The 14,794-nt window shown below is 39.9% G+C and overlaps 1 protein-coding gene across 2 annotated transcripts in view; it reads right to left on the reverse strand.

The window, feature by feature from the left end:
- NDRG1 (N-myc downstream regulated 1) overlaps positions 1-14,794 on the reverse strand; it is a 39,592-nt gene that overhangs the window by 13,437 nt on the left and 11,361 nt on the right. For both annotated transcript variants that reach the window (XM_053991767.1, XM_053991776.1), the window contains exons 2-5: positions 12,659-12,737; positions 9,974-10,009; positions 2,549-2,654; positions 1,009-1,129 (exon numbers count right to left, since the gene is read on the reverse strand). In XM_053991767.1, coding sequence (XP_053847742.1) covers positions 1,009-1,129; positions 2,549-2,654; positions 9,974-10,009; positions 12,659-12,721 — 326 coding nt within the window. In that variant the 5' untranslated portion in view covers positions 12,722-12,737. The remainder of the gene's footprint in view (positions 1-1,008; positions 1,130-2,548; positions 2,655-9,973; positions 10,010-12,658; positions 12,738-14,794) is intronic.

Below are 14,794 nucleotides of genomic sequence, written 5' to 3' on the forward strand. Positions count from 1 at the left end.
ATCATGCTGATATCAATTCTTTGCCAGCCACAGATCATGATGGCTGCCCTCTGCAGCTGACAACTCACAAGTGTTAAGACTTGCTCAGGACACGAGGGCTAAGGCACTTAAAAGCTCACGATTTAAACAAATGCAAAGACAGGGTGACTGAAATAGCTTTGTAGGCTGCTCTGACAGACAACTGGGCCATTGCAGCTAACAGCAGCATCAGACCAGCTTAAATATTAAGCAGGGAAATAGACTGTCTCATGTAATAAGGGTACTTATAAGCTCCTTAATGCATAGCTCTTACAGAACAACTGCTCCTTGCCTTGTATCCTCCCCTTGGCATGTTGGCTGCTCCCTTCCTCAGCCAAGCTGATTCTTGTCCAAGGGGCATCTCAAGGTAAACCTGTCTCACTTGCCCTAAACATGTAAAGCATTTTGGCAAAGGCAGTGCTCGTGTGCCACAAGGTTTCCCAGAGTTACAGCATCGTACATGGCACAGTCAGGAGTACACACCTTCCCAAAACCTTCTGTGGGGGCTCCTCACCGTGTTACTGCCCAACAACCCGGATTTTCCAGGAAGGTTATCAACTTAACATCTACCATGCTGCCATTTCATAAAGACCACAGATTGATGAGGGATGTTATGTAGAGGTTAACGTCTGTCTTGTTTATAGCAATCATTTAGTTTTCATTTTGTATTTATTTTCAGGATGTCATTACTAAACAAGCTAACTCAATACTTAAATTGACAAAATGTCAATATCTGTCTAGGAATTGCTTTACAAGCAGTCTAGTTAGCAGAGCTAAAACACAAAATTGCAGCCACAAAGTCTGCTGTGAACTGGCACAACAAAGCACAGCTCCGAAAACTCCAGTACTTAGAAATAGTGTCAGGATTTAAGTTCAAAAGCCAACTACTGTGCTTGGTGCAAGTACTTTTAAATGAAAATGCAGATCAAGACTCTTTTTTCCAAAAAGAGGATAACTATGAAAGCACGGGCTGTTTCCCTGACAACTCACCCAGCCTGAAAAGATGGTGCTCCATCCTGCTGGCCAGGTGCATCCACATGGCAGACTGCAAAGTGCTGGGTGATTTCCTGCATATCCTCGAAGTTGAAGAGAGGATTGAAGCAAGTTTTATCTTGGGAAGGAAAAGGAAATATGAAATAACTGTGCTGAAGGAAATACTAAGTTTGCAGCTACAAAATTAATTTATTATCTATCCTGCAGATTAATGAAAAGTTGAATCAAGCAGGTCAGCTAAGATTTTCCATCTTATTTTTGTACCTACTAGCACTATTTACTTGGTACCCCTAATTCCTCAAAAAATTATTCTTTATACAAAGTTAAAATACTAATATAAAATTTAGCCAAGGGTATTCATCCCAGGTTTTGTCCTAGATTAAATTATCCATTTCCTTGTCATTTTTTTTCTTTTCTTTAATTGTGTCAAGAAAAATAGAGGGAAAAATATTCAAGGCTAAAATTGTGACTTTTGCTTTTGCCCAAATATTACAAGTCAAACATTATGTGATCAACTGCTGCAGCTCAAGACAAAAGCATCTTTTTTGGGCTAATCAGTGCTGTTGGCTCCAAGGCTTGAGGTGATCTGATTTCTGATTTTTAAGCAATATTAATACAGGGGGAGGATTCCAGTGTGGAAAGTACCATCTTTGAGATGCCTAGAAAATGGTTCAATATTCTCTGTGTGTTTCTGAATGTCCTCACACAACACACATGCAAAATCTTGGCAGAATATAAAATACTTTTAGCTCAAATCAACTTTAGAAGAATATGCAAGTTCAGAACAACTTTATAACTCTGGAAAGAAAAAGGTGTAATTTAAAGTTAAGCTTCAGATTTTCTCTACACTGATTCACTGAAACTCAAAATTAAAGACACTTCCAAAAAACACAGGCAAGGAAGCTTTTTTTTTTTTTTGTCTTAATAGTAATATTCACCCCCTTGCCAGTCCATAAAGATCAGCAGTGTTTTTAAATATTGACAACTGATTAAGAAACCATGAACTGTTTGCAACAAATAGGACGGACAAAAGAACAAACTAGGGCAGGTCTAGCTATTAACTCATTATATGACAGATAAGATAAAAGGCATTTGAAATCTTTTTTTCCTAATGCTGGCTAAGGACACAAAGCCAGCACTCATTTCATACTAACTTGACACATAATTCATATAAACCCAAGCAGCACAAGGCTGCTTATCAGACAGGACCCAAAGCCCCAGCAGAGTTCTTTTTTCAATCCTGTTGGCAATACAATTTAACCTCCCCTTGAGATTTTCTACAGCATTCATACACAGTCACTGTGAAACACCAGAGATCTTTTGCCCCTTTAACTAAAGTATTCCAATTATTTACTGAGCAAGGATAAAAAATCTGAGAATTACACTTGCTATAAGAGTTAGGTACCATCTAACAGCTTCCAAGGCGCACATACAAGCAAGGATCCAGAAAGGGTTCCCTAACCACTGCTGCTTTCACACCTCTGATTATGGCAGTGCTGTCCCAGAAGCTGTGCTGGTAAATGCAGAGCCCACTTACGGTTCAGCCCAATGTCGTGGTAGGTGAGGATGGCTGGACGGTTCCCCCGGACAGTGCCACACATGGTGACACGCACGGAGCCATGCACAGTCTCCACATCCTGCTCCTGGGAGAGAACAGCAAGAATCTGTCAGGGATGCTCCAAGTGCTCCACAGCTGCTGCAGCAGACCCTGATGGACCACAAGCACAGGTCCTGCCCCATCCCAGGGTCTGCTCTGCAATCCCCCTGTTCTGCCCCATGGTGGGGGCTCTGTGCTGGCATTTTACATTTGACTGTCGCCTCCTCCAGTCCACAGACAATTACAGAAGCACCCAGGCTGCTAACTTTAACCAGATGCTGAGGGAACAGTTAAACAGTTTTTAACCACATTAAAAGGCAGGATAAGAAAACAAAGAAAGCAGTTTTGTTGTGATGACACAAGACCTTACAACTACAATCCTCAACACTTGCAAAAGTACAAGTCACTCTGACAAAATATTTCTGATTTCTAGGAAAAGAACTCTAACTGAGAAAATAACTGCTATTCCCCAAAGAAGGCAGCATTAAGCAGGTTATACATGGTTATTTGCCATAGGATTTATTACACTGTGAAGTTTTGTGAATGCAGTAGTCTTCTCCAATAAAATCAGCAGCCACATGTATTTGTTTTAAGGCTTGTGATGTACAGACCTGAGCATAAACCCAACTGCCTGAAGTTTGCTAATAGAACAAAATAACCACAAAATTATCTGGTGCTTATCAGAAAAAACAACATTAAGAAGTAAACTGGTATTATTTGGCATAACAGGGGTTTATGCTGCTTACTGATCTTAAAGCCAAGGGCATCTTCATTAACAAACCAAAGTCTCCCTGAGCACCATCTTTTGGATCTCTAAGTTAGATGTGACTTACACAAAAGATAGAGCAGTTTTTTGTTTCTTTTCCACTTGAACTTCTGATGAGTACAAACAATTTGGTATTTTGCCAACATGTATAAAGGGAATCACAAACCAACAGTTCTTTCTGACACTTATTTACAGTACAGTTACACTCACGTAACAATGAAAGAATTACATAGGCAGTAGCCAGTGTTTGCATCTCACCAGAATCCTTTATTTACTGCACAGGACACAGAGATGATCCATGTCATTCAGTGCAGCGTACTACCTGCTGCTGCAGGGCTTGCTTGACTTGTCCTATGCAGTAACATTGAGAGGCAAAATCCAAGATAAATTCAAATCTATCAAAAATTACACTGTAGAAATCAGAGGTGTACAACCTCTGCAAAAACCTTTTTAAAAGGTTTGATTACCTTCCAATATCTGAGGTAATAATTCAATCTAAATCTCAGCTCCTTAATTTGATACAAGGAATGCACTGCACATTTTGTTGCAAGTAAGGATTCTAAGCAACACCATTCTACATTTCATCTATTTTCCTTTAAATTACACAATTACATCAGTTCTAAGTTACAACTCAGACAGTGAGTCAGGATCTATCCCCCCTTGTACATAGGACAAGTAAAGCATCACTGCCCTCTGAACGATACTCCATCTAATTTTCAGATTCTTTATCTCCTTAGAGACTCATTCCTCTACATACTCACTGCATTACTTATCAGGTAAGCTGTATCTTCCACATCTAGGACCATCCTTAGGCAAAACAGGGTGACAAATCCAGCGAGTCAAACAGAGGATGGGTGGCAGGTTTTTATTTTGCCCCAGCAGGAAACTGGGTTATATAGACAAGCTGCTCTCCTACATAGGCTTATGGCTCCCATAATGCCCAGCTGGGGAAACCAAAACAGACTAAATCACGAGGATGTCACTCTTAAATAGGATTTGAGCCAGGTTTGACCAGGGGAAGAATGCACTCAGAGGTCAGACATCAAAGATGAACTAAGTCCTTGCCACACAATGTACAAAGTGCCAAATTTCAGACCTGGGATTTAGCACAGTCTTTCCTGTTGCTGTTTCCATCAGATTTTGAGAAGTTTAGCTTCATTTCATGTTTTGTTACCTGAAATGCTGAAACACCGCAAACTTACACTAAATTAAATCATTCTTCCTAAAATCCAGGGTTAAAGTTTCCAGTAAACACAAAAGACTGAAAAATTAGTGTAAGTCACAATGATTCTGAACAAAAAAACGAGGCCTTTTAAATGTTTGATAGTTAGTATTTCCAAAGTAGATAAGCACCGTTTAGTTTAAAGGATTCCTACATCACCACACTAATGTCACCAAGTTCAGCTTTTGGTGGAAAATATAGTATTGTACATTATACATTGTACATTATTGGGTAGGTCATTAACATATACTACTAAAATATAATTATAGAAAGGCTTGGGTTGGAGGGGATGTTAAAGATCATCTAATTCCAACCCCTGCTGTGGGCAGAGATGCCACCCACTAAATCAGATTGCTCAGGGCCCCAGTAAAATTCCATATCATTAATATATATTTGGGTACTGTCATTATACAATACTCCTAAAGAGATTTGCAGTGCCAGTATATAGCAATTAATAATAGCTGAAATAAATAATGATGGCAATTAATATTTTCCACATTCTACTCTCTTAAACTTAGCTAATTAAAAAAAATAATAATTTGGCAACCTCAGCACTGTAATGAGAGTAAGCATTATTGTGTAACACACCTCCTGCTGAGTGGAATATTGAAATTATTTTCTCCTCAGTTAGAGACTAATAGGCATGTCATATAATCAGATTTTATTGCTAGAGCATTCCAGTAACAACAGTGAAAATCTAGAACCTGTTTTCTTTGCAGGGAGCACCTTCAAGAATCAGGATCATCCTCCTTCATGCATGAAAGAAAAAGTCTGTTCATGGTAGATAAAATCAAACCCTTGAACCTGCACATCCCACTGACCGTCACAGATAACGCCTCCGGAACCGGAAACCTGAATCTAGTTCAAACTCAGTGTCAACTAAAAATAGTTCCGAGACAACAGGTGACCATGCTCCCAATAAGTGGCACAACACAGTCAGTTTAACAATTGGCTCAATTCCTCATTATTGTCACAGTGAGACTCCCCTAATTCAATAGGGTTGTGCTGTTTTCCTGTAGCACAAATTCTTAATGGGAAATGCACACAAAGTTCTAAAAAACAATCAATTCAAACCAGTTTGTTTGGTGACATCAACAACTTCACATCCCTATTGATCCTATTAAAGATCAAGAGATTTGTCTACGTGATGTAGGGATGGATGTTTTCAAAATGCAGAGCACTGAAAACAGATGGCAGCACATCCCAATCAACATCAACATTATAGTAAGAGGCTCTTCACCAACTGATTTGTATTAAAACACTATCTTGGAAAAAAAATCCAAGGTACACTAATCCGATAGAAGGATAAAGACAAACCCACCATCTGTTCACATCTCTCACTTTAACAGAGGTACAGTCTTATCTCGGTGCACTAAACACACACATAAAAATACTTTCAGTACATGCAATTTAAGGGAGGCTGTCTCAGTTTGGAGGACCTGGTAGATCCTAAAATAGATTTTATTTTTGCTTCAAGTGACCTTTTTATTTTTTCATGAGGTTTGAAAGGAAAGACAATTTATTATCACACAGGAGGGCTCATTATTCCTTCCCCTCCACCCTAGGTAAGACATGGATTGAGAAACATGTTTATGAACAAGTTATTTTCTGAAGTACGGAATACGCAACCAAAATATCTCCGGTATCTAAAAAGGAAAACTGCTCATGCACACTGCACATTTTGCTAAATACATCATGTTTTATATTTTAAGTAAAATACTGCATTCCATCAAGATTATTTTAAAGCTTTCAAATATACTTAATCCTCAATTACAATCTCATGCTTTTATTTTAATTCATAATATTATGACTGTTAAATACACCTCCCTTCTCTTGCCTTAGAACTGAGGCAAGAGAAGGCTTCAGAGCTTTTAAAGAAGATTTAAATACCTTTTAAATGTCTAGGAGATAGTATATTTTAGATTCATATTACTTAGGAATTCATTATAGTAATACCTGCATAAGCTATTTTTTTACTTTTCTTTTTCAGTTTCTTGGAGATTAAAATTATTTGAGATTTTAATGTGCTATTTCAATGTTGAATTTCAAACCCCCTTTGCCCTGAAGTTCTTTAGCATTTTCTCAATAGCTTTTTTTACTCTAAAATGGAATTTCAATTAATCTTATGCTTGTTTTTTCCTAAAACCCCAATGCCCACATTTCCAGTTTTCTTTTTTTTTTTTTTTTTTTCATTTCTTAACGTTTCTATTCTGAATTAGCAACATTAAGAAAAGGCTGTGAGTCTGGTACATTAATAAGGATGATGACTTCAGATGTAAATGTAAGTGACCCTGCTAAGGTGGAAGCCAAGAACAAAAACTTTGCAGCAGGAACTGACGCAGGTTATTGCGATAGCTCTGCCCAGGGATTCTTCCTAGTCCGATTAGCACTGGGTCACCCTGCTCTGCTCTCACTCTGGTGATGCAAACCACAGCCACCCCCCATCCCTTTCCTTCAGCGTCCCAAAGGATGAGGAAATCCACACAGCACACTGCAACGCCCCAAGCCTGGGAATCCCACCCCTCCTGCCCACTGCACCAGCTGATTCATCTCCCCTTGCAGCTCTTCCCTTCTCCCTGAACAGGCAGGAGGAGGAGGAAGTAAAGCAGAAACGGATCTTTCCTGCCTATGGATACAGATGGCCACGAGTACAAGGGACAAACTCATCTCTGCCCCCTACAGCTGCCACACTGCTCCAAGTTTTGCCGAGTGACTGAGAAAGCAGAGTCCTGATGGACTGAAACAGAGCTGGGAGGATGAACATGCACAGTGATGAGGAGCCAGGGCTCCATTGGCTCCAAAGCTACTGAGCTAGAGATTACACACATACATCAAACTGGAAATGCAATTAAAATGTGCTTGGCATGAAGGAAACAAAGCCACCAAGAGCACAGTGCCCTGCACCATTTATTATCAATTATCCTAAAACAGGTTTGGCCAGGAACACTCCCCTGCTTGAGATACAGGAGACCTTTACTTCAATTTTCAGGTGGGTGCCACAGACATTGTAAGAGACAAATTGCTGACTGGAGGCAGCTCAGAGCTGTCAGTTCTTCCATCTCTTGTCTTGGCCATCCCCTGGTAACTTCAAAGACTTTTTTTTTTCCAGAGAATAACCATGCACATGTCTTGCAACATGTGCTTTCAGAAGGGCAATATACCACTATACAGTGGCTTGCTCTAAAAATGGAAAGCTGTGTTTAACTCCAGTCTGTCTAGAACTGCATGGAAAGTAAGAATCTATTTTTTCCAAATCTGAGTAACTAGGTAAAATTTACTCTTGGAAGGAAAACACATCACGGAGAGTTCTTTTCACTAGTGGCAGAAACAAAGTCATTAACTGAACACTGCTTAACTTGTTCCCAGAAGGATGGAGGAACTTGCAGTGGATATGGTGGACACCCACATCCATGCACAGGCATTAAATAAGAAGCTCCATCCTGCCAAGCACCAATAGCTTCCTTCCCTGGCCAGGTCCATCCTCTTCCCAAGTAGTTCATAGGAAAGGTTGCTCCCTAAGAGCAGGCTTCAGCCTCAGTCCTGAGTGACCTGGGTCCTCTAGGGCCATACAGGAATTTCTCTAATGAATTAAGCAATCAAATCTCTCACAGCAGTTCCAAACCACTTTTCCCACAAATCGACCACAAAAGAACTTAAAGAAATACAGGGACGGTACTTGTGGCTTTAAAGACCAAAGCTAAGTCTCCTTTGCAGTCACAGTTCTTAACAAAATGCATTGAGACTGTTCTTCCACATTTTTCCTGAACTAGAACAACTAAAGATTAAACTCTTAACAAAGATAGATCATTAAAAAAAGTAAAAGCTGGCAGAACAGGGCTAAATGACAAGAACCACTGCTCTGGATTAGCGACAGTTAATCCAAAACATGGAGAGAGAAAAAAAAGCAAAAAGGCTTAGAGAATTTGATCGTGCAAGTTAAAAAATCTATATATACACATGGTTTACAAACCAAGTAACTTATTCCAAGAATAGAAATGAAATATGGGTCACTTCTGGATTCTTAATCAAAAGACTGTAGTATTCCTGTTAGCAGACTTAATCTGGGATTCAATTTATTTAGACCAAGTGATCAATCTGGAACCAAACAGAAAGCTTTTCCCATGCTGTGCACAGTCCTGCAAGAAGCTGTATGGTGACAGTCTTAACTTACATTTATCAAGACCTCAGACAGTAGATTTCATTAGAAAAAAATGAGAGGGAAGATGCAGGATTAGTGTGAACTACAGCTTTGCTATAGAAGTAAGAACCACTGAAAGATGAAAAAAAGTCCAAGATAGCCGTCTCACTTGGTTTCCAAGGAAAAGTCTTGAATTTGTGTTGTATTTTTAAGCAACTGGCACAACATTGAATAAAAATATATAGACAGGTGCTAATAAAGCACAACATGCAATAAAGTAGAGAAGGGTTATTTCCTTCAAGGACCTGAACAGAGACTAGAACAATTTAATAGCTTTCCCCGGTTCTGCACAGTCTGCTTCCATTTCTACACACCTTGATAAAAATGAGACACACAGTGAGTCTCTTTTCCCAGTACATAATCCTTATCCTCAGCAGTGGGAAAACACCGCTCACACTGATCCTCAGGGCAGCGACACTCTCCCTGATCTCCATCCCAGCTCATTCCAGCCTGGCTCCTGCAGCCATGCAATTCCTTAGTCTCAGCTAAGAATCAGCAAGGACAAACTTCTCAGTCAAAAGCCCAAATGGCAATAAAATAAGGGGAACCAGGAGAGTGACCAAGTCATCTCTCAAAAACATGACACTCAGGGAAAGTGAAGAGCCTCCATGTGACCTAGTGTTGTGCTATGAACTTGTATGCTCTGTCTCTAAATAAAAATATTGAAATACCATCACTCCTTTTGCTGACAATACTGATTGCTTAGCACCTTCCACCACCCCACAGGCTTCAGGAATATTTTGGAAAATTTCAACAGCATAATGGGATGCATTCAGAGGAACGTTTCCTCTGAGGAAATGTACACACACTGCTAATGAAAGCAAATTGGCTGGGGAAAGTGTGTGTCCTTGTGGGAGGGGAATATATTGTTTTCACCACCACTGCTGAAGATTCTCATTCTCTTAGCAAGAATAGAACTGCTTGCAAACCAGCCACCCCCTTTGACTGAAACTTTCTCAGCTCTAGTCTGAAAAGGCCCCCTGTGGTCCCCTTCACATCCTTACAGCACAGCCCCATTCAGACCCCTCTCCCACAGTAACAGCATTCCTGGCAAGCAGGCAGTCCCTTCTGGTCACATCTTGCTGTTTTCTCAAATGTCAATTCAATCTCCCCTCGTGCAAAAAGAAAAAGAGAAAAGGAAAAAAAAATTCTAAAAGAAAGAATAATAGCTTTACTTGCCTGAACATCGAAGTCTGGAAGGAGGCGAGTGATAGCCTGTGAAGAGATTTGAAAGCATTAATGGAAGTAACTTGCAGCTATGGAAATCTATGATTGGATATGTGTTCCAGCCCCCCAGTTCTGCAGCTGAGAGCTCTCTCTGCCCATTCAATGAAAGCTCTTCTGGCAACTGTCAAAATTCACTCAAGAGCTTTTAAACCCACTAATCTTCATGGAGAAATGAAAGCAGTAAAATACTAGATTACAGACCAGCAAAATGAAGGCCAAAAGCTGGTGCATCCTCAGTTATTGTTAAATCTCTGAGCAATACACTCACAAGGAGCAGGAAAATTGAACTTTTCTGCATCAGTTATTGCAGCCATGGGACAGCAAACATCTTCAGTCCTGCCTAGGATAGGAAGTCTCAGTTCAAGAATGAACTGAACACTTGATACTGAGTTAAGCAGTCATTTCTGGGACTTGGTTACATGATGTGGAAGGTGGGAAGGGTCTTATTCTGGCCAAAATTAGTCTTTGCAGCGTTTAGGAAGCTGGCTGGACACAGAGAGGTCCATCCACCCTGTCACCTGCCGTGGCTGCTACTGACAATCTTATGCACCTGTCAAGGGTCTCCACCAGGAACCTCCCCACCTCCAATAGCCCACAAGGCTTATAGCTTCAAAGGAGGAAATGTCTTAGAGTTACCTCTTTTTTTTTTTAGGGAGAAAAAAGAACTCAAACTCTTATTTCCACTGCAGGGCTGAAAACAGAGGGAAGAGCAGCCAAGCAAACACTTCATGCTGCAAAGTGCAAAAGGCCAAAGCTTGAAAAATAATATTGAGATATAAAGGAAAGCTCAGAATCCTGGCAAGGAGGTCAGTCAGCCTCAGAAACCCAGGTAAATTAAAGACAGATGTCAAAAGCACCATAGCTTTGTTCTTAGGGACCCTCAAAGCACTGCAGCACCTCCTGTAATTCTCACGGTTGTGACTTTCAGGCAATTAGGCACAGTCTTGGACATGCAAACAACTCTCTAAGATCAGACTGAGCAGAAATAATTTTGCACAGCCTTAGCTTTAGACAATATGCTGTGTTTCACTCTTACTGTATTGCTGGTCTCAAGAACTTTTAAACACAGCATTTCAGCCACAGTTTCTCCTGTGGGACCCAGAGGTAAAAGGAGTAAGTATATTTGGCACCTGTACCAACAGCACATGAAATAAGGGTGATCATTGCTCAGGAGCAAAGATTTGGCTATAACAGAAACCCAAACACAAGCCAGGGCACAACTCCAGAGAGCCTCACCCAATAACCCACTCAAAACCAGCTCCCCTGTTCATCTCAATATGTGCTGAGCATCCTTCAGGGCAACCTTTTCCACATTCTCAAAAAACATTAACATCCTTCATCTGTGTTAAAATGGCCACAGAGGAAATCAAACTCTGTCCAAACTCTGTCCTAGTTTCCTCATGCAGACAAAATTCAAGGTAACATCATGAAAAAAAAAGCATATAGGGCTCCTTGTCAAGACTCCAACCTTTGGCCTATGTGCTACCAAAACTTGAGAAGTTAATCAGTATTTTAAGATATTTCTGAACTTTAAAGCAAAGGTATTTCAGTACCAACAGGACTTCTGCTTAGAATCTCCTTTGCTTTGGTAGTTCTGAACAATATGGGCATTAAAAAGGGGTTTTAGTTTCTGAAAAGTTTGAGTGCTGCATTCAGTGGTATCCAAACAATCTCTGCTTTCATGCAATGTCCTTGGCAAAGGAGCTGTGTTTAAAGTTTCTCTACTCATTTCACTGCAGTCACAAGTGGAAATTATTTTCTGAAGTGTTTACATAAAAGAGGGAGGGAATAAAAAAGAAAGCAGCAGATAGAGCAATGAATTCTAGTGTATAAGACCAGAAAAAATTCAGCACATATATATACACATGACTGTCCAGAAAAAATGTCATTGGGAACAAAAGAAAATCTTAGTTTTGTTTCAAGACAATGTTTCTTCATATATTACAGTGAATTTTTTGCCATGAACATACCAAAGCACAGTGTATGGCTACCACTGAAGAGTCAGATAGCCACTGAATCCAGATGTTGTTGATAGCTAAAAGTCCAATAAAGAATGGAAAGTAGTATAACAAGGTTAAGGAAAAAAAAAAAAAGCTAGGTTGCTTCTGTGCTGCAACTCCAGTGGCTGCAACAGGCTGTGGGTTGTACACACCCAGCTGGCTGTAACTCATGGCTCAGGTGCACTCAGGACAAGAAGGGGCTCAGCCCTACCTTTGGACCCAGCTGTGTCCAAAGGAAATGTAAAGGCTCTCTCTGTGAGAGGCAGCTGACAGAGCAAAGTCTGTCTTTACACTGAGAAATGTGTTGCTGTTGAGGCATGTACGTGAGACTGCCCAATTGGCATCATCTGATACAGCTAAAGACACCCAGAGCTGTCATTACTTAGAGAAGAAAAATGGCACCATCATACTAAAAGAACAAAACCAAACAAGAACAAATAATTAGGCTCAGTTTTGCATTATTAAAAAAAAAAAACCAAAACAACCCAATGAACTATTCTTATTCCATCTCCAGTTTTTTCTTTTTTCTTTTCTTCTTCCATACAATATATCCAAAATAAACTAAGCACACACCTGCAGTTCCAAAAGCAGTCCTGACAGAAAACACAGAAGCTCTAAAAAGCTTTAGATTAATTACCTCCTCCTTCTCCACCAGAGGTTTCACCTCTGCAAGGTGAGCATCCTGGAACTCTGTTGACATGGTCAGTAGCTGATATCTGCAAAGAGGAAAAGAGATTTGTTCTCAGCTTGCATCAAAGATTAAATACAGGAACAAGTAAAGATCCTGCTCCACCCAGCCCCCACAATGACCCACTCTTTCAGGTTATAGTTTAAAAGACCTCTGCAAGAAAATTATAAATCTCTTGTAAAATGCCTCCCTGGTTTATTTATATACACACACTCCTGCACAATATGAGATTAAAGAAATACCAAGGCTGCAAGATCAAACAGAAGTTTGGCAGCTTCAAAGCAGGGAATGCTGAAGAAAACAGGGTAGGGACAGCAGAGAGAACCATGGAAACTGTCATTGCACGGGTGAAAGAAGACATAGCCAAATCTGCATGACTACCTATTGAAATGTGCTTGAAGCGTTGCTTCTGAAAACCTTTTTTTTTTTTCAGTGTATGCAAGGCTCCCTCACTATCACCCAGATTTTTACAGTGAGAAAAATCAAACTGGACACACATTAGCATCATTTTATTTTCAGATTGATTTGCTCCATTCTTCAGGACAGATAAAAATCATATACTCCTTTAAGCAGACAGCAACAAGGTTCATGCAGTAATGCTTTTTTCAGAACTGTCAAAGGAAGGAACAAGACTGCTCTATCCTGCTTTTGGACAGGACTGGCATTGTGATGTCCAGCCCTCAGCTGCAGGAGGCTTAACTGGGAAGACAGACACAGCAAACTCCAGGAGAGGTGATTGCCAAGGCAAACAGAGTCATAGGTCATGGCTCAGGTGCAGAGCACCTTCTGCATTTGTCCAGACTGGGACAGACTTCTCATTCCAGACCTCTCATTCCATTGACAAGGATAAGGTACCAGAGTCAGAGGGCTATTCCCTGTGACACTCTAACAAATGACTAGGAACAGTTCTCAAAAGAGATCCTAGAACTGCTGCAGCAGCATATACAGAAGTCAAAGTCCTTTTATTACATATCCTTTGGTCTGCTGGAGAAATGCATATCATGTGGGGTTTGGGCATCTTTAATAAATTTCCAATTTTGTCCATATACACAATTATAAAACAAATTTAATATTTACTTTTTAAGAAAATTTTAGAATGGTCTTAAGTAAAGCATATGAGTAAGTGTACTCAAGCAAGTCAAAAGCCTGAAACATATTTAGGAATTATTGATTAAGTGTAACTGAACACATTTTAATTATTTTCTGAAAATAAGCATAGAACTACAGAACACAATTTACATTGATTCTTTAAAGCATGATTCCCCATCTCCTGACTTAAATCTGATTTAAGCCCATCATGCTGTCTATATAAATGACCTGATGGCTCAGGAAGGGCTGTGAAGCCCACAGGAGCATCCAGGCAGTGGCAGCAGCATTATTTTTCACTCTGCCCCAAGGGTTAACTCAATGCAGTTGTCCTTGGGCAAAGATGCTCTGGTGACAGTTTGCAGGACAGCTGGATGCTGCAGAAAGCTACAAATGGACACAGGCAAGACTAAAAGAGCTAATGCTGGAAAAATGTGTGTGTCCATTCACATTCAAATAGCTTTGGATTTTAGGAGCTCTTATTGATAGCTATGCAATTCGGGAGATTTTTGGGTAAAAATTAGCCTGTGGATTTTAAGTTTAGAGAAATTTTTTGTTAATATTTTACACCACCAGTTGAGGCATGAAGACAGAACCAAAACTAACCCCACTTCCAGTGCTTTGTACTTCAAATTCACAAGATGACATCAGAGGTACTTTAATAGTCAGGAGACTCAAGTGACTTTGACTCACCCTTTTCTCCAGGTTTTCCATTGTATTTTGTCTGTTACAAATTTTAATCATAAAGAATAAACAGGAAAAAAAATTGCAACATTTTGAAAATATGCAAGTGGCATTTTAGCAAACTTTACATGCTTTTGTGATTACAGTCATCTATGTAGTCTGCCATTCTACACAGTGAGACACTGGGCATGGCAGAAAGGAAAAAGAAATGCTGTTGCAATATTTGGAGGTTGAAATATTCATAAGCAATTGCAGCTAAGAGCTTTTTTTATTTTTTTTAATTCAGCAAATTCTGTTAAGACAAATACCTTAATA

Source organism: Vidua macroura, chromosome 1 (genome assembly GCF_024509145.1).
Source record: "Vidua macroura isolate BioBank_ID:100142 chromosome 1, ASM2450914v1, whole genome shotgun sequence".
Taxonomy (NCBI): Eukaryota; Metazoa; Chordata; class Aves; order Passeriformes; family Viduidae; genus Vidua; species Vidua macroura.